The 19,379-nt window shown below is 55.1% G+C and overlaps 8 protein-coding genes across 8 annotated transcripts; 7 read left to right on the top strand and 1 right to left on the bottom strand.

The window, feature by feature from the left end:
* Window positions 1-376: 376 nt before the first annotated feature.
* L226DRAFT_125471 (uncharacterized protein) lies at window positions 377-1,391 on the top strand. The gene is made up of 3 exons (XM_067672226.1): window positions 377-484; window positions 539-1,336; window position 1,391. The coding sequence occupies exon 2, from the start codon at window positions 556-558 to the stop codon at window positions 1,012-1,014; it is 459 nt and encodes a 152-aa protein (XP_067541531.1). The 5' UTR covers window positions 377-484; window positions 539-555; the 3' UTR covers window positions 1,015-1,336; window position 1,391.
* L226DRAFT_125472 (uncharacterized protein) lies at window positions 1,392-3,766 on the top strand. The gene is made up of 11 exons (XM_067672227.1): window positions 1,392-1,740; window positions 1,806-1,831; window positions 1,895-2,082; window positions 2,152-2,494; window positions 2,551-2,604; window positions 2,668-3,011; window positions 3,069-3,182; window positions 3,242-3,341; window positions 3,394-3,428; window positions 3,485-3,551; window positions 3,607-3,766. Exons 1-11 carry the CDS (start codon window positions 1,715-1,717, stop codon window positions 3,651-3,653), a joined length of 1,344 nt encoding a protein of 447 aa, XP_067541530.1. The 5' UTR covers window positions 1,392-1,714; the 3' UTR covers window positions 3,654-3,766.
* Window positions 3,767-4,285: 519 nt separating this feature from the next.
* L226DRAFT_453419 (rho GDP-dissociation inhibitor) lies at window positions 4,286-5,248 on the top strand (the record flags this gene model as incomplete). Its single annotated transcript, XM_067675125.1, has 7 exons — window positions 4,286-4,325; window positions 4,393-4,526; window positions 4,587-4,723; window positions 4,779-4,818; window positions 4,872-4,914; window positions 4,992-5,156; window positions 5,211-5,248. Coding segments are annotated over 7 exons (597 nt in total), but the record flags the coding sequence as incomplete, so codon positions are not given.
* A 274-nt stretch (window positions 5,249-5,522) lies between these two features.
* L226DRAFT_452302 (4-hydroxybenzoate polyprenyl transferase) lies at window positions 5,523-6,925 on the top strand (the record flags this gene model as incomplete). Its single annotated transcript, XM_067675053.1, has 6 exons — window positions 5,523-5,823; window positions 5,892-6,044; window positions 6,098-6,215; window positions 6,266-6,351; window positions 6,412-6,545; window positions 6,605-6,925. 6 exons carry the CDS (start codon window positions 5,523-5,525, stop codon window positions 6,923-6,925), a joined length of 1,113 nt encoding a protein of 370 aa, XP_067541528.1.
* A 330-nt stretch (window positions 6,926-7,255) lies between these two features.
* On the top strand, window positions 7,256-10,265 carry L226DRAFT_477086 (uncharacterized protein). The gene is made up of 10 exons (XM_067676734.1): window positions 7,256-7,581; window positions 7,633-7,800; window positions 7,852-8,134; window positions 8,191-8,302; window positions 8,356-8,443; window positions 8,499-8,599; window positions 8,654-8,731; window positions 8,783-9,078; window positions 9,140-9,393; window positions 9,458-10,265. The coding sequence occupies exons 1-10, from the start codon at window positions 7,291-7,293 to the stop codon at window positions 10,061-10,063; spliced, it is 2,277 nt and encodes a 758-aa protein (XP_067541527.1). The 5' UTR covers window positions 7,256-7,290; the 3' UTR covers window positions 10,064-10,265.
* L226DRAFT_125361 (uncharacterized protein) lies at window positions 10,110-11,181 on the bottom strand. The gene is made up of 5 exons (XM_067672225.1): window positions 10,847-11,181; window positions 10,681-10,760; window positions 10,509-10,621; window positions 10,339-10,442; window positions 10,110-10,263 (listed from the first exon to the last, which is right to left on the bottom strand). Exons 1-5 carry the CDS (start codon window positions 11,147-11,149, stop codon window positions 10,156-10,158), a joined length of 708 nt encoding a protein of 235 aa, XP_067541526.1. The 5' UTR covers window positions 11,150-11,181; the 3' UTR covers window positions 10,110-10,155.
* Window positions 11,182-11,241: 60 nt separating this feature from the next.
* Window positions 11,242-12,599, top strand: L226DRAFT_529405 (uncharacterized protein). The gene is made up of 3 exons (XM_067679598.1): window positions 11,242-11,818; window positions 11,875-12,242; window positions 12,297-12,599. Exons 1-3 carry the CDS (start codon window positions 11,325-11,327, stop codon window positions 12,521-12,523), a joined length of 1,089 nt encoding a protein of 362 aa, XP_067541525.1. The 5' UTR covers window positions 11,242-11,324; the 3' UTR covers window positions 12,524-12,599.
* Window positions 12,600-12,722: 123 nt separating this feature from the next.
* L226DRAFT_498804 (beta and beta-prime subunits of DNA dependent RNA-polymerase) lies at window positions 12,723-18,935 on the top strand. Its single transcript, XM_067677688.1, has 16 exons — window positions 12,723-12,982; window positions 13,034-13,193; window positions 13,247-13,557; window positions 13,607-14,447; window positions 14,502-14,723; window positions 14,772-15,028; window positions 15,081-15,094; window positions 15,157-15,174; window positions 15,227-15,247; window positions 15,298-15,575; window positions 15,639-17,041; window positions 17,091-17,140; window positions 17,197-18,002; window positions 18,057-18,197; window positions 18,255-18,482; window positions 18,544-18,935. The coding sequence occupies exons 1-16, from the start codon at window positions 12,798-12,800 to the stop codon at window positions 18,793-18,795; spliced, it is 5,187 nt and encodes a 1,728-aa protein (XP_067541524.1). The 5' UTR covers window positions 12,723-12,797; the 3' UTR covers window positions 18,796-18,935.
* The last annotated feature ends 444 nt before the right edge of the window (window positions 18,936-19,379 follow it).

Raw genomic sequence — 19,379 nt, 5'->3', positions numbered from 1 at the left:
CACACACCGCGGACGCAGATGGCTCATCGATCGACTGTCAGTTTCACAACCCGGACGAGAAGCTGCCTGTCCAGTTGTTGATGAATTGGTTCCCTGCAACATCGCTGCGACAGCGGAAATTGGCACCGCGGCGTGCCTGGTTAATTTATACAGTAGATACTGCGGCCTGACAACATCCTCGAGATCACCTAGTGCAGAAAGGACATTTTCTCATGCGTTCCACGGCTCTCGAACAAGTTCATCGGGCTAACGTGCTCCTGACTTTGGTGAAGATACCACATGGACAGTCAGGCCGGCATGCTCCTCAGTGCGACGGACGAAGAAGGCTCTGCGGACTTCGATATCCCGTCAAGCTTCGACTGCACTGGAATAATTGCCTTCGAGGGTGCTCCACGCTGCATGATTGCCCCGCATCCCGCGACCGTCGTCTGGTGACACGCGAACTCAGGGTCTTGCAAGAGCAGCCGGCCTTCGACAGGAACAGGTCAGTGGGGGGCCGTGCTCGCAGTTTCTGCCTTAGCTCACTCGTTCCTTGCAGCTTCAGAGGTCGAACGCATGCCGAGGTTCTCGAATCGCGGAGATATGATCTCTTCACACCGACCCGCTTCCGGTGATGGATCATGGAATTCATCCATGTTGGGCGAGTTGCCGTGCTACCCGAAGTCCCTCCAAGTTCTTGTTCTCCACGCCCTCAGAGACATAGCATGCCCACATATCCAGATCAACATTTGCGGTCCTCTGACAGGGGGCCGGAAGGGAATTGCAGCGCAAGGACTAATATCCGTGAACTCGTTTCAGACGCCGACCACATATTCGAATAGGTGCCACCCGAAGCTAGGAAGCTGCGCCGTTACGTGTGCCTTCCAGGGCGTTCTCCATTCCCATGGTCCAGCCTCGCCTAACGAGGACTTGCCGCGGCAAGAATGCCTCGAGGACATACAGACGCGGCCCCCACACACGCCTCACGGTCATATCTCCAGGAAAGGGCCGCCGAGCCGGAGCAGTCTGACTTGAGGCTGCTGGTCTGCGAGTCGGTCCGCACGCAAGGTGGTATCGGATCGCATGTCCTGACTCATGACGAATTTTCCCAGACCACACCCTGCGAGTTGCTGCGACGCATGGGTAGAGCCACACCGCGCCTCCTGCATGCACAATCCAAATATCACGGCGTCTAGCCCTGGAATACAACAACCTTCGAGGACGACCGGTCGTCCGGGTCGAGGTCGGATGGCTGGTTGCCCTCTCAAATTCGGCAAGCCTTGTTCCTCTCCGAGGGGGATGAACAGAGGCCGCGGTGGCTGCGGGAACTGTGCGGGTGTGCGGGTGTGAGAGTGAGGCGAGTCGCGTTGTTCCGTGGGGAGCGTCAGGGCTGGTCTGAAGCGCCATCCAGATTTGACAGGTTGACTGGCCGTGTGCAGGATGGACGGGTGCATCATCTGCAACAGATCCATGGCTCTGCGCGTGGGAGTCGCGAAGCTGACAAGGTTTGCCCCCAAATTTATCTGACTTCCCTAATGCGCGTATCCGGAAGAGAAGCAGTTCTGGGCATCTAGTCTGCTCATTCCCGCAGTTGACTGGCAGCAGGAGGCATCATGCTTCGGCGGTTATAAGTACTTCGCTCTGTTCGCCCTTCCTCCTCCCTTCTCTATCCTCCATCCGTTCCTTCCCTAGGCCTTCGCTACGACCTTTGTAATTACTCCTCCACGCCTCACTCATGGCCGTCACCACCAAGCAGCTCTGGTCAGTCTACTACGCTTGTCCCTTGCTACTCCCTGACGCTCATGACATCCGTCAAATTCGCGTAGGGATAGTGCTATCTCCCACCTTCATGGTACGTCTGCCATACAGACGTTAGAGACATGCTCGACTGACCGAAAATTTCGGGCGCGCGCAGACCTCTCTAACGCCACCCTGTATCAAAACACCGAACTTCGAGCGCGCGTCGCTGAGCTTGAGGCTGAGCTCGCCGCCGTCAAGTCGGCTTACACTACGGCAACTGATATCGCCGCCCTCGATAAAAAGGCGCATAACGCGCAGCTCTCCTCCCTTAATCGTCATATTTCTGCAATTAGCTGCTCACAGGTAGGTTTCCATACTCTACCGCAGCGCCACCCGTCCATCCGAATATACGACTCAAGACTACTTTGGCAGGCCCAGGATCCCCTTGTGCTATGTGTGCTCGATGGCGACAGGCTGCTCTTCCTCCGTTCCTTGATCGAGCAGGGTTACCAGGGCGGCTGGAAAGCGGCGCAAGAGTTCACGAAGGCCATCGCCCAGGAGCTCGTACAGCAGGGGTTCGTCGGCTTTGAGCGCCTCTCCTTCTGGATCACCATCTACCTTAACAAGCGTGCCGTCGTCACCGCTCTACGCGACGAGGGTATGGCCACCCCGGAGCAGTTCGAGGCTTTCCTCGTCGGGTTCGGCCAAGCATCTCCACGCTTCGTCATCATGGACTCGGGACCGGGGCGGGAGAGCACCGAGGTGAAGGTTAAAGGTGAGTACCCTTGGCTCTCTCCTGTACCCACGCGGCGTACTTAGGAGCCCCACTAGAATACGTGAAGACATACATTCGTTTCCCGCAGACCCTCCGGTTGTTCTTCGGCGGTGAGTGTCCTTCCACACGATGACGGTGGTGATTTCCCGCCAAGCTAAATCCTTGCGTCGTAGGAATCGACGACGCCTACCTTTCCATGTACAGCAGTCTAGAGAAGGAGGAGCTCGTTGGCAAGCTCGTTCTTGTCCAGCCCCCGAGTGACGCCTCTCCCGCTATCCGGCAGATGGTGGCTAAGTCGCTCCAGCTTGACGGTCTCTTCATGGAGGAGAGGTTAACCCCACTTTCGGCTCGCCGTCCGTGTCCGCTGCTCGGCCTTACGGAGCCCGCTCTCAACCCGAACGTCGTGACGAATGGCGGTCTCATTAGCCCCCAGTCAGAGGGCCAAGGCTCCATGGGGCCCACTCCCCCTCCGGCTAACAGGTCACCGGATCATTTCAGACTCATCGATCCGAGCAAGGTGAGTAAATCTATACCATGTGTCTACCTCTCGTTGGCTCATGCTTGTCGTGTTCAGCCGCTACACAAGCGTAAGTCCCACTGCCTGTTGTATTTTGGGATTCGGCCGACACCAAGTTCAGAGAACCCTCCGCCTTGCAACGAGTACTATCTCATGGAGTGCTCCAAAGGGGTGAGCGGTTGCCGTTATCCACCAAGACGATTCGAGTGTGACTAACCAGTCAATTGCAGGCTAACTGCAAGTACTCTCACGAATGGCTCTTGAACTCGGAGCAACTTGAGACCCTGGCGCGCAACGCCAAGAAGGCCCCGTGCAACTATCTCAAGAACGGTATGCCGTCTCATCCGTTGCTATTCAACCGGCCTGACAATAGCTTTCAAAGGCCTCGTGTGTCCGTGGGGTGACAAGTGTTGCTGGGTAGGTCTATTGTGTTATGCACGACGCCGCCGCAGTCTGACGGGCCCGGTATCCAGGGGCATGTCTGTCCGAGCGGTGCGCGTTGCTTCCACCTCAGCAAGGGCAAGTGCTGGTTCAAAGGCGGTGGGTAAACCACGGCTCTCCCGTGCGATAGCATTCCCTGACGTCGGCGTTCCAGACGGCATGCATCCGGTCACTCCTGGCCAGGTCGTCGAGACCGTCTGAGGACTCCTATCTCATTCATATCTGCTGCCTCGCGGCAACCTCGTTTTCTTGGTTAGATTTACAGCTCCACGGCCGCCTACCATTCACTACTAGCATCAGTCCCGCACATATTATTCTGAAGCACACATGGCTCCCGGAGGTGGAATGGTAAATTATAGGAAGAGCATATAGTCTTCCTACAATGTCTTCGTTGGTATATAGTATCATACCTGTTTGACTCGCTAGATGCACATCCTGCCGTCTAGGCAACGCCGCTTCCATCCTATCACATCTGCATGTTCGTGTCCCCAACTCCCACTGGTGTGCTATGTTGCCTTGTCACCGCTAACTGTTGAACTTATCAGTGCGCTGAGCACTGGGAGACCACTGCCAACCACTGCCAGTGACTACAAGGTTGTAATTCGCCGGAAACCTGTACACCACCGTGACTGTGATGCCGGCAACAACCGTATTAGCAGGCGTGGGAAATCGATCGATTGTAGCATGGACGACCTTTGCGAGGGCATCCCGACGGCGCTGAAGACAAGTCCAATCCCTCTATTATCGACCATCACCATATCCTGAGATGTCCGCCCCAGTGAGTTGCTCCAGGTAGCCGTCTTGCGCATCCACCGACACGCATCCCCGCCCCGCAGCACGAGGAAGACGACTTGGTCCCCTCCTCCACGCCCGGTAACTTCGGAGCCCCGCTTCCATTAACCGAGCACCCACTCATGTTGCCACTCGCCGCCCTTCGCAGGCTACAAGCCCAGCGCGGCGAAGAGCGTCGACGAGTACGCGAAGCTTGATGCGGAGGACGAGTCGCTGGCCCGCTGGAAGGCCAGCCTGGGTATCGTCCCCGGTGCATCCGCCGCGGCGGCCTCTGGACCCAAGGTGCGTACGGCAGTACATATGTGCCTTGTGGAGCGGCGTGTTGATTAGGTTGGCTGGCAGGTCACTATTCTGTCCTTGGAGCTAGCTTCGCCCACTCTTCCTCAGGGCAAGCATCTCGTTATGGACCTGCAGAATCCGACCGAAGTTGCAAGCTTGAAGAAGAACCCAGTCACGATCAAGGAGGGTGTAGAGTACAAGTGAGCAATCCTTTGTCTAGCCAGAGACAGTCGCGGCGTACTCATCGCCATGCAGCGTCCGCATCAAGTTCAAGGTCAACCATTCTATCATTTCTGTGAGTACTGCCGAGGAACACTCGTGGAAGCAGTATTCAGTATGGCTATACAGGGTGTACGGTACATACAGGTCGTCAAGCGGGCTGGAGTCACAGGTGAGAGCACTTTTCTCCTCTGGCTGACATGTCTGCTCACGTATGGCTCGCTCGACTACTTTACTACGTGTACGCAGTCGATAAGATGGAGCAGATGCTTGGTTCGTATGGACCCCACCCGAATGGGGAGGCGTACATCAAGAACTTCGACACCGAGGAGTCGCCTTCCGGTATGCTGGCTCGTTCCGGAACTTACAACGTCCGTAGTCGCGTCGTCGACGACGACCGCGAGGTCTATGCTGGTATGTTGATTATCTCGCTGTTCTTGAATCATCTCTGACTCATTGCAATTCTAGACTGGGAATGGAGCTTTAAGATCGGAAAGGATTGGTGAAGAGTCATCGGAAGAGTCCCTCGCATGTATTTGTCTTATCGCATCTATACCTCCCCCTGCATATCTGTTTTTACCACCTGCAACTGATGTATCGGAATCCATGGTGTCTTTGACTGGTCAGAAAGAGTCTTGCTGCGTGTTTAGCTGGTCATTCGTCCAGACTAGTACTGGTCGGGATGGAGGAGGACTCGGAGAACGTGGGATCGTCGGCGCCTGCTGTCTGCCCCGCATTGACGCTCGCAGTCAAGTCTTGCCTTCAGCTTCGCCCGACGCCATGAACCTTGGTCTCCGATTACACTTTACTGCCAGTACTCGTCTTCCTGCACACAATCCTTGGCACTTGTTTTCATATCGCTCGTTGCATAGCCTGCGCTGCTATGGTCAGCCAAACGCGCGGAAGAGCCTGACGCTACAACAGAGCGTACACCTCGCTCGCAAATTTGGCACACTATCCAATGCCTCCGTAGCCCCTCCAATTACATGGGTTGACCGTCTACCGAAGCCTGTGCGACCCTATCTATACTTGACGCGTATAGACAAGCCTATTGGAACATTGCTGTTGTTCTACCCTTGCAGTCAGTGTTCTCGTCGTTCTCAGTGCGGAAACTGGAATTCTGATGTTGCCATGCGTTGTATTGCTTAGCCTGGTCAATCACTATGGTCTCATATGCACTCGAAGTGCCATGGACGACTCCGTTGACATACATTAGCTTGTTCGGTCTGGGAGCACTCGTCATGCGCGGAGCGGGGTGCACCATCAACGATATGTGGGACCGGAACCTTGACAAGGGCGTCGGTGAGCCTATTCCACTATTGTGGTCCCTGTCGTCTTCACAAATGAGCGAACAGAGAGGACCAAAACACGACCTTTGGCGGCCGGAGAGATCACGCCCACGCAGGCCTTCGCGTTCTTGGGTTTACAGCTGACTGCCGGTCTGGGGGTGCTTACCCAGCTGAACTGGTACAGGTACGTGCTCCTCGTGTCTTCCATGTCTCTCTGCATGTTCATGTCAACAGCATCCTTTTGGGTGCTTCATCACTCTCTTTGGTGACTATCTATCCCTTTATGAAGCGAGTAACCTACTGGCCACAAGCAGTACTAGGTACGAGAGCACTACCACCCCAACATAACGTCTATACCTGACGCGACATCCGCACATCAGGGCTTGCGTTCAACTGGGGTGCTCTGCTCGGTTGGTCTGCTGTTGCTGGGGTCACAAACTGGAGCGTCTGTCTTCCGCTTTACGCGGGCGGCATTTGCTGGACCCTTGTTTACGACACCGTGTACGCACACCAGGTGAGCGCATCATTCCATTATGTTTCATAATTTGACCCCAGACTCACGTGTACGCGCAGGACAAGAAGGACGACGTGAACATGGGGATCCGCTCGACAGCACTGCTGTTCAGCGAGAAGACCCGGCCCATCCTGAGCACCCTGTCTGCGTCTTCTATGTCCCTCATCACGTACGCGGGATATATGAATGGTCAAGGCCCGTTGTTTTACGGGGGTGTTGCGCTAGCGGCGGCACAGCTAGCGCGGGTTATGTGGAAGACTGATTTCGACGACCGCCCGAGCTGCTGGAAGGGGTTCGTTGGATGCGGTTGGTCTGGGTTCTGGATCTGGATGGGTGCATTGGCAGACTACACGACACTTTTCTTTGCGGCATCTGGCTGAGATGTGACACTCTCTCAGTGACCGGAGAACGTACTACGCAGACTATAATTCCAATACATTATGATCGAGAAAATGCTACACCATACAGAGCATGTATCATCTTCTAGGGAGGCACTTTGCCCTTATGTCTCCATGCTGATTCTGGTGTTTCGGTATCGTTATCCTCATTTTTTTCATGTTGTTCGACCTACTCGTGTGATTTATGGATGTGGGACGCGTCGCAGCGTGTTTTCCGCGACGCGTCTCCCACGTGATCGAGCAACTTTTCGCAAGTTCGACTCCCTACTCCGAGCTCGGATCTGCAGCTGTACCGTTGACTTGTACCTGTCCCGCTCTCCGCTTGGATTCAGTACTGCCTTCAGACTATGGATGCGCCATCGTCTCGGCTCAAGGACCTATTGCAGGTTCAACTTGCTTCGGACTCCTACGCTGTGCTACATCTACCTTTCGTCCTAGAGACTCTCACCAAAAGTGACTTCTTGCCATCGTCACATACCCAGAAGTGGATCGCTCGGGTGAACTCCTTGATACACTCCAAGGATCCTGCAGCAAAATGGAGCGGATTGTGCCTTGCGCACCAAACGGCCGTCTTTTCGAGGGAAATTATGCTGGAATGTGCACAGAGTTGGGTTGCAGCGGGGATGCCATTGCTCGTGGTACGTTGATTCATTTGACCATGAACTTAGTACCTAGACGAAGGTGTACAGAATCAGCCTGCGCCTACAGCAAAAGCAGCCATGCGGTTGTTGCGGTTGGTGTTCTCTAACGCAACGGACGTCCCGGAGTTCCAACGCCAGTTGTGTACGCCCAATGTACCGAAGTTTGCGAACGCACTTATTGCGATGGCTGGGAAGGAGACCAACCCCGAATTATACGTGAGTGTGCATGCGCCTCATTATCATTTGCACACCCCTGAAACTCATCAGCTCCTCGCGGTGGAAACGCTCACTCACATCGTCACCTTGTACCCCTCACTCTGTCGTCCGTTGCACGGTTCTTTGTCGACCCTTGCACTATGCCACCTGAACGGCTCTTCGCCCACCCCCACACCCAGCGGCCATGTTGAAGCGTGCTCCCGACTATACGCTGTTCTGCTTCTCACCGGCGGAAAGGTGAATGCGCCGAACCTGTGGCGGAAGTCTTTGGATGACACCATAGCTTTCACATGGGGCGCGTTCTTGCAATTGAGGACGACTTTTGCTGACCGAGGTACTAATTACTTCTGTATCCTGTCTCTTTAGTTCGTCCCGCTGACTAGTCTATAGGCCATGGCAATATCGCACGTCCGGCACCTTCTGCCGAAGACCCTGTGGTTGCTGTACCGCTTGCTCTGGATCGGCTGCGAGCTGCAGTCCAAGTTGTAAAAGACATGTTAAGGTCAGTATTCCGATTAGCTCCAGCTTGTGAATGTGTGCTTATTTTACATGCAGCACACCTACTTCGCGACCTGTTGCGTTACCCGCTGGAGCATTGGTGCGGCTATGTTCAGCGCTCCTCCAATGCTCACCAGATGAGAAGGTGAGTTGACTTATGGGATAAGGCGTATGCTGTAGTAACTTATGGCGTGAGCTAGGCGGACGTGCATGTGGACCATGCCGTGCGTTCGTTGGAGAATTCCGTTATCTCGCACCTATGGAGGTTTGCTTGTGAACTATTGGGCTCTCTATCCCATGCGTAAGCAGATCTTGGTCACTCGTGTTTTTTCCTGGTCTGACATGATATACCCAGTGGCCAACATCATGTAACACCGCATCTATCTATGTTACTCACCCATCTAGCATTTCACCTGGAGCAGTCTCGAGTTCCGTAAGTAAATAGCTTGTTTCACCGTGGCTGCATCCTCATCGATGGCTCTAGGGCACACACGCTCCTGCTCTTGCGCACAGTCTCAACCTTGCTCACTAACGACGCGAAGTTACACGATGACATTGTGGCCTCGCGGTTAGCCCGCTCCGTCATGCCCTTCCTTTCCGTCGTGCTTTCCAAACGGTCAACGAGTAGTGGAGACGACGAGCAGGGAGCTGGACAAGGGCGCAGTAAAAAGAGCAAAAAACGAACCCGCGGATACGAAGGCGACGAAGTGTTCAAGGTTGGCCGAGAAGTCGTCTGTACAACAGCTAATGAGGGCGAGGTCCTACTCGCATCCGTGGATGGTGGGTTCATTCCTCGGTATGCCCGCACTCGCACTAACGGAATCTTCTCCTCCCCGCTTAGTGCTTGAAAGCCTATTGCTACGGACTCCGGTGAACCCGCCGGTCCACTCTATTGCCTCAAGATTATGCCTCTCAGTCTACGCCTCGCTCCCGCAATTGCCACCGGTTATGCTATCCCCGGATCTGTCACTCCATTCGCGATTGTCCGCTAAATTGCAACGAGTTTGCGTCAATCTCGCGATTGGCACCACTAGTACAATGAGCAAGTCACTCGGCCTCTTGCTGAGTGTATCAGACCACACGGCCGGACCAACTGTGAGTTGATTCATGATATAGACTTTTCATGACGTGGCTATCTAACAGGTACCGCTAATTATAGGGTGACTTGGCGGAGGTGTTATTACACCCCCGGATCCCGCCACTGGTGCGATCTTTACCACATGTCGAGATGTTGTCTCTCTTCCGTGCCGAAGAGGGCGAAGAGGAGATAGACGTCCGGAATCGGGTTGGCCTCAGGGTTCTCTCTGAGCCTGCCATGGAGCCGGACGTCGCCGAGAAGCTAACGCCCCAGGTCCAACAATCAAACACCTCGAACACTCCGCGAAACCTTCCGGGAGCAAAAAGAAATACCGGCTCGTCTACGGCGCAGGAACCAGCACTTGTACCGATGCAGGTCGATGTTCCTCCAGCACCCACGCCCTCAACTGTCCCTCGGATCCCCCAGCTGGCGCAGTCTTCGCAGCATTCAATCGAGCTGCAGGCGGCACCGATCCCGACTGTTAACGATCCCGTTGCGCAGAATCTATTGCCGCCACCGCCTGACCCGCTGTCTTCTGATAGTGCTGGGCTGGGCCCATCATCGACGGCGACAGTCATTCCTCCGGCTACGACGCACATGACACCGATAGCAACGTCGACGGGAGAGGACGACGACGATGAACCCATGCCCACGATTGACCTTGGGTCCGATTCCGATTCGGAGTAGTTGCGGTCTTGCTTGATCCATAGCTATTTTTCTCGAAATTTGCGATGCCGAGTGGTTGACCTTGTGCGACGGGATCCGTTCGATGAACAAATTTAGGTCCGGATACGCTTACGGGCTTGTGCCGACAGATCCAAATCCATTCTCTCATCATCAGAGTCAGGTGTAGTCCGATCTTGTGCGGATTGTATGCCCCCCGGTAGCTAAATGCCACACCAACGTGTTAGCGATACTCAAGGACGCAGCATGCGTGGCACATGGCGGTAGGTGAAAAATACCTGACTGAGGAAAGCGTCCGCCATGATGTTTGATGGGTCTATGGCCCGAGCATGCTCTAAGTGTGCTCGGGCATCGCGGACAAGATTTGCATCCCAGCCCTGACCTGCGTGAACCAGCCCTTTAGTCGACCTGGAAAAAAAGCAGATCCAGACATGCTACAAGGACGGACCATATCTCGTCTCCTCGGAGATCTCGTCCGCTGGCTGAGCGAGATATAGTGCAATCAGACCGGCATAGACGTGCAACACGGGGTTGTCCTGGTAAGGATATGAGGGAAGGTACCTGATAAGAGAAAACTAATGGTTTGAGGACGGGCGCACGCTGAAGGACCATACACGTACAAGTCTAGTTCTTCCATGGCCCTCCGGTGCATGCCCGAGTGTATCAGGCGCAATACGAGCTCTTTCAGTATGGACTCGCGCTTGAAGGAGAAGAAGGCGGAGGTTCAGTCACAATGAAGACTAAGATTATGCGCTTGGGCGGGCGTAGCTCGCGCCCGCCACTCACCTCCTCTGGGTGCTGTCGCATCATGACGCTCAGGAAGCGGACCCTGTCTCCGTTGGCATGTGCATCGTCGATATCAGGGTCTCCCTCGCCAAGTAGGAGGACGCTAGTCTTCCACAATATCTTCCAATCGACTTCCCTGCACCGCGCTAGGACGGCCCATGCTCGCTTAGCGCGAACCCAGTCGTGGCGTTGTATGCAGAGTTGTAGGATGTCATACAGACGGCGTATGTGAACTTTTCGAGCATTTGTTGGTTGCTTTGAGTTCAATGAGCTGAACAAGAAAGAAGAATTGGTGTTGGACATGGCGAGATGAACATGGTAGAGGTGTAAGGACGCCGGGCCGACGCCGGGATGGTTGGGTCAAGCGCCGTGTTACATTCGATCAGCTTGACTCTCCACCTCGTCGCTACCTGCGTGCGCCCCGCTTCCGACACTCTCCTCTACATTTGCCTCATCCTGCCTTTGTTGTCGGACAATTATGGAAGACGACATCGCTTTTGGCGCATCCGTCTGGGGTGCCCCGGACGCGTCTGTATCCATTGCTCCTCTTGCAGTCAAACCTCCAACATTCGAGTTGTCCCCCTCACCATCAACCGCCCCAGATGACTTCGACGACTTCGATAACTTCCGTACCCCGGCGGAAACAGCAGCGGGATCTGGAGAGGAGGCAGAGGACGATGACTTCGGGGATTTCGGGGACTTTGGAGAGACACAGCCGTTGCCAATAACGCCTGCTTTCTCGACATCCTTTGGGGAGGTACAGTACGCAGAACCGGAGAGTATCAGCGGATCATGGATCCCTCGGGAATGGCAGCCACTACATCTGAACCCATTGCCGTCACTAGAGCAGTTGCAGGAGCAGGTGGACGACATACTAGGACCGCTGTGGATACGCAATGATACGTCGCACCTCACGGACGACCCGATCCGAGAAGTTGGAGGGTTAAATCAGACGCTTGTTACATCTGCGAGGTACTTCTGTCCAGCTCATTCTAAAGCTGCGTATCTCAATTCACAGATGGTCCCAGTCGCCAGCTGTATAACGCCCTTCTTCCCCCCTCACCACCATCGTTCCAACCCGTCAACTGGACGCGGTCGCGGATACGACGGCAGCACCTGATCCATCTCGGGATACCCATCAATCTGGACGAGGTTCTCCCGCGCACAAATGGCGCGTTGCCCACCCTCGAGATTACCACGCGCCCGATGTCAGCTCCTCCCGGTCCTCGCGGTGGAATCAGCAAGTTACAGACGGCCGCGCTGAACAACTCCCGCGGAGGGTCACATCCGGCTTCGCCTGCAACGAACGGCCCTTCAGCGGCCGCTCAGCTACGGCTGGGTCCACGACCCGAGCTTGACGAAGCGAAAGTTGAGGAACTATTGAATCTTTCCTCTGGTGAGTACTTTGCGCGCTTCTATGTACCGGGTGACGTTCTTATGTCTCGTACAGACCAGATGTCGTTATTGCCAGCCTCTACACTGGAGGCCCACTTGGCAGATATCAAAGCACAGACAGCAAAGTCATCAGCACTATTGACGTACCTTCTACAAACACGAGACGCTCTGCAGCAGGACTCGGAGACGTACAACAAGCTCATTGGTGAGCTTGTGTCAGAAGCACAGAAGGTCAAGACTGGGAAACGTATGGCTGTACGACGAGGAAGCGGGGCGATTTGACGGATGTATTGCTATTGTATCCCTACGGCAGGACGTTATACGTGATGCTTTATGAGCGCAGTAGTGCGGAGTGCGACGTCAGATGCCAGAATAAGGCAAATCCCGCCATGGGCGCTCCGTACAAGCGCCCGGTCCGTGGTACCGATCATAATTTTTGGCGTGAACTTGAAGCGTCGCCGTGCAGTCCTACTGAACGCCTCGATCGCTCTGCTCTGCGTCGTCCGTCTCCCGACGTCTTGGTCCTTTCCTCCCCGCGGCGCGGTCTTTGGCAGTCATGAATATCTCCCATCCTGTCCCGTCGACCGTTGCCAGCATCTCCTTCTCGTTCCTGACTACCGAGGACATTCGTCGGGTCTCTGTGAAGCAGATTGTGAACCCGGTCTTGCTCGACGAACTCAACAGACCGAACGTGGGAGGATTGTATGACCCTGCGCTTGGTCCGAGCGATAAGAAGGACATGTGAGTACTTCTTCTGAAGGTGCGCGAACTGCTAGTTGAACGGTCTTGCAGTTGCGCGACATGCCGCTTGTCCTACTTCACCTGTCCCGGTCATTTTGGCCATATTGACTTGCCGGCACCCGTCTTCCACCCTCTATTCATGGTCAACGCGTATCATCTTCTCCGAGGGTGCTGTCTCTTCTGCCACAGGTTCAAAGTTAGCCGGTTTGTGGTAAGTCCTCCGGTTCCCACTTTGAGTACCATGTTGTGACCGGGGGGGTATAGCTGTGCAAGTTCGTGGCCAAGCTGCGCTTGCTGGAGTATGGCTTCTTGGTTGCTGCGAAGGCCTTGGACGACGTCAACTACACTTCGAAGAAGACTCGCGGTGCCGAGGACGAGGATGACGAGCCCGGAGAGACGTATGAGGCCTATGAGCAGCGTATCAACCTCTATGTCGCCGCACATGTAGCCGCCGCTGGAAGCAGCAAACGCGACGCGTACAAAGATGGCCTCGTCTACCAAGCGCGAAAGGACGTGATCAGCGACTTCATCAAGACTAGTATGACGAAAAAGTGCCAGAATCCAAATTGCGGAGCGTGAGTATGTAGTGCTGTTTCATGTACTTGAGCTGACAGTCCCCTGTAGTCACGGTTACACTTTCCGTAAAGAAGGTTACACCAAGATCATCGAGTACGACCTGACGATCAAGCAGAAGCAACAGCACGAAGCGCTCGGGTTGAAACGACCGAACGTCATGCTGGACGGTCAAAAGCTCAAGGGCCCTGCTCACGCTCCTCAGCCGAATGATCGTTCAGGGGACGCGTCCGACGCGGAGTCGAGCGAGGAAGAGGAAGAGGAAGGCGAGGACGTGTTCTCGGATGATGACCAGGAGGAAGAACAACAGCGTCTGAACAACACCTCATCTCTCCCGAAGTCCGCGAGTGGTAAGGTCAAGACTGCCCGTGGTCGAAACGAGCGTGTCATGCCTCCCGAGGAATGTCGCGCCCATCTACGCCGCCTCTTCCGCAATGAATACGTCATGTGTTCGTTGCTCTTCGGTCGCCACGGACCCTTCGCTCCTCTGAGCCCCCAACACAACCTCTCTCTCGCATCCGCGGACATGTTCTTCCTTGAAGTGCTCCCCGTTAGCCCTACGCGCTTCCGTCCACCAGCGAAGATGGGCGAGATGCTGTTCGAGCATCCGCAGAATGAGCTCCTTGCGAAGGTGCTGACAACTTCGTACCGGTTGCGGGACCTGAACAACAACCTCCGGGATGCATCTGCGAAGGGTTCCGATGTCGACGAGGTGGCTCGCAGGCGCATCCTCCAGTCGCTCCTGGACACCCTCATCCAACTTCAGGTCGATGTCAACAGCTATATCGACAGCAGTAAGAATCCAACCCCGATCCGACAAGGGCGACTACCCCCGGCAGGTGTGAAGCAAGGTCTGGAGAAGAAGGAGGGTCTGTTCCGGAAGCACATGATGGTGAGTATACCCATGCCCTTACGCTAACCAGCATTTGACCGACTCATCCTTCAGGGCAAACGTGTAAACTACGCCGCGCGCTCGGTCATCTCCCCGGACGTCAACATCGAGCCCAACGAGATCGGTATCCCGCCCGTCTTCGCACGCAAATTGACTTTTCCCGAACCTGTCACCGCAAGTAACTTCCATGAACTGCGGCAGTTGGTCATCACAGGCGCTCGCGGATATCCCGGCGCCACGATGGTTGAGTACGAGGACGGTCATCTTCAGTTTTTGGTGCGCTCCTCCCTTTCGTTGCTTCAACTGCGGTTGACCCTACCCTAGGACAAACTCACGGTGGAGCAACGCACAGCCATCGCCAACCAATTGCTCACCCCGCAGGAGGGCTCGCATGGATCTGCGCAACGGCATGGTCTGTATACGTCAACTCCGGCTGTCAACAAGAAGGTTTACCGCCATCTCCGGGACGGCGATATCCTCATCTTGAATCGTCAGCCCACCTTGCATAAGCCGAGTATGATGTGTCACAAGGCCCGAGTATTGCATGGGGAGAAGACCATTCGGATGCACTACGCCAACTGGTGAGTGTTACTAATTTGTGGTGAAGTATGATCACTCACACCTATCGGACAGCAATTCCTACAATGGTTAGTTGCATTCTATGTCTGTTCGCAATTGACAGGATACTGAGTATATTGTTCCATATTAGCCGATTTCGACGGTGACGGTGAGTATCTCAGTATCCCATCGTGTTTCATTGTGCTGATCAGTGCCATTAGAAATGAATATCCACTTTCCGCGTATGTACATCATTGTGTCAATTTGCGGCGGCGTCTGAGGGAGTTTACAGAGAATCAGGTGGCGCGCGCCGAGGCGTACTACATCGCCAATACTGACAACCAGTACCTTGTGCCGACGTCCGGCAAGCCATTGCGCGGTCTGATCCAGGACCATGTCGTCGCAGGTGTATGGATGACGGCACAGGATGCATTCTTCACGCGAGAAGAGTACTGCCAACTCCTCTACGGGGCGCTGCGCCCTGAAGATGACCCCGAGCATCACCAGCGGCTAATTACCTTGGCGCCAACCATCTGGAAGCCGCAGCCGTTGTGGACAGGCAAGCAAATCGTACGCTTTCCATTCGGGTTGAGATCTGTTCTTTTTGTCTCACCTTGCCACCATGCATGATAGATCTCTACCATCCTGAAGAACATAACGCCAGGAACATTCGACGGCCTCAACTTACATGCGCAAGCCAAGGTACCGGGTCACCTCTGGGGCAAGGATTCTCAAGAGGACAAGGTCGTCTTCATGGATGGCGAGCTCCTGTCTGGCGTCTTGGACAAGTCTGCGTTCGGCGCCTCGGACTTCGGTCTCGTGCATTCCGTCTACGAGCTCTACGGCGCTGATGTTGCCGGCAAGCTCCTCGGTGTCCTCAGTCGGCTGTTCACCAAGTTCCTGCAGCATCGTGCCTTCACGTGTCGTATGGACGACCTTGCGCTCACGCCCGACGGCAACGCGAAGCGGACACAGCTCCTCGCCAAGGGGGCAAATCTGGGCACGGAGGGCGCTATGGAGAACTTCCCAGTGCTGAAGACGACTCCGGAGCAGGAGAAGTCAGCGGTGTTGCGCTCGCTCCTTGAGGATGTCTTGCGCGACGACAGCAAGATGGCTGGCCTGGACGTCACGGTGAAGGGCAAATTGGCTAAGCTGACTAAGTCCATTGCGGATGCTGTGATGCCTCATGGTCTCCTGCGTCAGTTCCCGCACAACCACATGCAAGCCATGACAGTCTCTGGCGCAAAGGGTAGCGCTGTCAACGCGCAACAAATCTCTTGCGCTCTTGGTCAGCAAGAGCTCGAAGGCCGCCGTGTGCCTGTCATGGTCAGCGGGAAGACTCTTCCTTCCTTCAAGCCGTTCGAGACGCGTGCCATTGCCGGTGGCTACGTCGCGAGCCGCTTCCTGACTGGTGTCAAGCCTCAGGAGTTTTTCTTCCATTGTATGGCTGGACGTGAGGGTCTCATTGACACGGCCGTCAAGACGTCGCGCTCCGGATACCTGCAGCGGTGTCTCATCAAGCACCTCGAGGGGATCCGCGTCCACTATGACAATACGGTCCGCGGAAGCGATTCGTCTATCTACCAGTTCAATTACGGCGGCGACTCACTTGACGTGACGAAGCAGAAGCACCTCTGGCAGTTTGAATTCATCGCACGGAACGAGATGTCCTTCGTCCAGCGCTTGCGACCAAAGGAGCTCGGCGGCACCGTCAGCGAGGAGGCCGTGGAGTACATGAAGAAGATCGTCAAGTACAAGGACAAGAAGCACAAGCGCGACAAACTGCTGCCGACGATGTCCAAGTACCCGCCACAGCGCAACCTAGGCAGCACGTCCGAGTTGTTCGCTGACAAGGTCGAGGAGTACATTCAGAAAAACCCTCAGGGTCTGCTCAAGGAGAAGGACGGCAACGCCCTGCGTATCAAGCGCCGCAGACCACCGCTGAACAAGAAGGCGTTCAGGCTCCTCACCAGTGTCAAGTACATGCGCAGTTTGGTAGAGCCCGGCGAGGCCGTTGGACTTCTTGCTTCCCAAGGGTACGTTCATTCCGCTTATGGGGTGGCTAAAACAACTAACTCGCATCAGTGTCGGAGAGCCATCGACCCAGATGACGCTGAACACCTTCCATTTCGCCGGTGCGTACGTCTTTAGTATCGAAACAGCTCAGTAGGCTCATGAACGAACTAAACAGGACATGGCGCGGCGAACGTCACCCTTGGTATCCCTCGTTTGCGAGAAATCGTGATGACCGCTTCTCAGAAGCCCAAGACGCCCTCCATGTTGATGAAGGTGCGGTCAGGCACGGATTCGTCCGACATCGACAGCTTCTGCAAGAAAGCAAGCCGTCTGGCTCTCTCCCACGTGGTCGACAAGGTCACCGTTGCAGAGCAACTTATCCTCAATGGAGAGTCTCGTAGCAAGAAGTTCACGATTGACCTCGTCTTCTACCCACGTGCCGAGTATGAACAGGAGTATAACGTCACTCCAGTCGAGATCCTCTCCTCTTTCGCGACGAGGTTTCCATTGATCTTCAAGAAGGAGCTTCAGGTGGAACTCAAGAAGCTCGATGCGGACTTGAAGAGCCAGCGTTCGGAACTCGGGAAGGGCAAAGCGGTCCGAGAGCATGCGGGCGCGGCCACTGCGGACGAGGAGGAAGGCGAGGATCCACGAAGTCGGCGTCGCGGGGATGATGATGACGAGGCCAGCGAAATCGGCGATGGTGACGCAGCGACCTCGAAGATGAAGCGTCAGCGCAAGGAGCAGGGAACTTACGAGGATGAGGATGAGGACGATGAAGACGTAGGCGAAATGGACGACGTGGACATCGAGGCGGCGTATGCTTCGGCCCCCGAGGACGATGCGGACGAGGAGGACACTGAAGTAACCGCGCCGGCCTTGGAAGCAGAGGTCGGCCGTGTCGAGACCTTATTCATGGAGAACCTTCCCTCCGCCACATCATTCTCCTTCCGCGATTCCGGTTGCAAGATTGGACTGCAGGTACGTTGTTACGCCACGCACCATGTGAGCGGGTTATTGATGACCATCGCTTAGTTCGGCTCCACGATGCCCAAATTATTACTAGTTGGGCTAGTCGAACGAGTCTGTCTCAAAACGGTCATCCGTGAGATTCCAGGCATTACCGACTGTTTCATGAACGAAGAGGACGCGAAGAACGGGGAAAAGATCTATTCTGTAGGTCCACGGCGGCCATCTCCGCTCGACAAATTTGCTGATGCCGTACATGCCTAGCTCACTACCAACGGATCGAATATCCCCGGACTGTGGCAATATGCCTCTAGCCATGGCGAGAATATCATCGACGAGAACGGCATCTATTCCAACGACATCTATGCGTTGCTGTGCGCTTACGGCGTTGAAGCTGCACGTGCAGCCATCCTACGAGAAATCGGTGGCGTCTTCGCCGTTTACAAGATCGACGTTGACATCCGTCACTTGGAGCTAATCGCCGATTACATGGTGCGTACAGCCGGTACCGGGTAGAGGACGCTTGCTGACCTGTGTTTGTGCCTCCCTGCAGACGTTTGACGGCGGGTACAAGCCTTTCAACCGAAAGGGGATATCTACGAACCCGTCACCACTTCTCAAGGCATCATACGAAACGACCGCAGCATTCCTGTCCGACGCCACCCTCCACGGCGACTTCGATGACCTGACCACACCATCCGGAAATATTGTTATAGGCAGACTAAGCCAAACCGGCACGGGTGTTTTCGACGTGGTGATGTCGGTGGACCAGCCGAGTTCTGCTCCGGACATAGTTATGTCATGACCTTGTATTGCTGGGATGCAAAAGTATTGTAGCACCTATATGTAGCTAGCTATCCATCTTGCTTTGACAACTTCCATATCGGACCCACGCTGCACGAGTGTGACTTGAGCTAGATAGTCAGTTGGTCGCCGGGGCACGCCTATTCAAAAGAGTCTATGTGGATAGGATTAGTACCAGTGCAACCGCATGGACGGTCACGTAAACTAGTCACGATAGATATCCACGCACATTACCTGTGGCTCGTCTATCGCCACCGGCTGTCCCGAGTAGCCGGCCTCGGTCTGCGCAGCCGTGACAGAGACATATGGGATCGAACGCTCAGGGGGTGGAGCGCCAAGTTACGAGCAAGCAGGATGGGTCGCCGCACGCTAGTGCGGGTATGTATTGCCGGATGAAAATTTGACTCTGGTAGCGACATGGCGGTGAAATCACTACAAGGTACACAAGCCTAGTACTCCATCCTTTGCAAAAAATGAAAACCCAAACCAAGGTGGCGGGGAGGGAAAAGCTCTTCGAGCGAAGTGGACGCGCGGCAGCAGCACACCGCTGAGTGGCTCAGATGAGGGAGACTAATGAATCGAAGA

Source organism: Lentinus tigrinus, assembly GCF_003813185.1.
Source record: "Lentinus tigrinus ALCF2SS1-7 unplaced genomic scaffold L226scaffold_2, whole genome shotgun sequence".
Lineage (NCBI taxonomy): Eukaryota > Fungi > Basidiomycota > Agaricomycetes > Polyporales > Polyporaceae > Lentinus > Lentinus tigrinus.
The sequence above is the reverse complement of the archived record's forward strand: the minus strand, read 5'-3'. Positions and strand labels throughout refer to the sequence as shown.

What these genes read in the sequence shown, in the direction of transcription:
- L226DRAFT_125471 (XM_067672226.1), top strand. Translation starts at nt 556, where the DNA reads ATGCCGAGGTTCTCGAATCGCGGAGATATGATCTCTTCACACCGACCC.
- L226DRAFT_125472 (XM_067672227.1), top strand. Translation starts at nt 1,715, where the DNA reads ATGGCCGTCACCACCAAGCAGCTCTG. An exon ending in TGCTATCTCCCACCTTCATG is followed by an intron (nt 1,832 to 1,894) that starts GTACGTCTGCCA and finishes GGGCGCGCGCAG; the next exon opens with ACCTCTCTAACGCCACCCTG. An exon ending in CAAGTGCTGGTTCAAAGGCG is followed by an intron (nt 3,552 to 3,606) that starts GTGGGTAAACCA and finishes TCGGCGTTCCAG; the next exon opens with ACGGCATGCATCCGGTCACT.
- L226DRAFT_477086 (XM_067676734.1), top strand. Translation starts at nt 7,291, where the DNA reads ATGGATGCGCCATCGTCTCGGCTCAAGGACCTATTGCAGGTTCAACTT. An exon ending in GACGACTTTTGCTGACCGAG is followed by an intron (nt 8,135 to 8,190) that starts GTACTAATTACT and finishes ACTAGTCTATAG; the next exon opens with GCCATGGCAATATCGCACGT. An exon ending in CTGGAGCAGTCTCGAGTTCC is followed by an intron (nt 8,732 to 8,782) that starts GTAAGTAAATAG and finishes CGATGGCTCTAG; the next exon opens with GGCACACACGCTCCTGCTCT.
- L226DRAFT_125361 (XM_067672225.1), bottom strand. Translation starts at nt 11,149, where the DNA reads ATGTCCAACACCAATTCTTCTTTCTTGTTCAGCTCATTGAACTCAAAG. An exon ending in GCCATGGAAGAACTAGACTT is followed by an intron (nt 10,622 to 10,680) that starts GTACGTGTATGG and finishes TTCTCTTATCAG; the next exon opens with GTACCTTCCCTCATATCCTT. An exon ending in CGGACGCTTTCCTCAGTCAG is followed by an intron (nt 10,264 to 10,338) that starts GTATTTTTCACC and finishes TGTGGCATTTAG; the next exon opens with CTACCGGGGGGCATACAATC.
- L226DRAFT_529405 (XM_067679598.1), top strand. Translation starts at nt 11,325, where the DNA reads ATGGAAGACGACATCGCTTTTGGCGCATCCGTCTGGGGTGCCCCGGAC. An exon ending in ACGCTTGTTACATCTGCGAG is followed by an intron (nt 11,819 to 11,874) that starts GTACTTCTGTCC and finishes AGATGGTCCCAG; the next exon opens with TCGCCAGCTGTATAACGCCC. An exon ending in ACTATTGAATCTTTCCTCTG is followed by an intron (nt 12,243 to 12,296) that starts GTGAGTACTTTG and finishes TGTCTCGTACAG; the next exon opens with ACCAGATGTCGTTATTGCCA.
- L226DRAFT_498804 (XM_067677688.1), top strand. Translation starts at nt 12,798, where the DNA reads ATGAATATCTCCCATCCTGTCCCGTCGACCGTTGCCAGCATCTCCTTC. An exon ending in CAGAATCCAAATTGCGGAGC is followed by an intron (nt 13,558 to 13,606) that starts GTGAGTATGTAG and finishes AGTCCCCTGTAG; the next exon opens with TCACGGTTACACTTTCCGTA. An exon ending in ACGGTCATCTTCAGTTTTTG is followed by an intron (nt 14,724 to 14,771) that starts GTGCGCTCCTCC and finishes ACCCTACCCTAG; the next exon opens with GACAAACTCACGGTGGAGCA.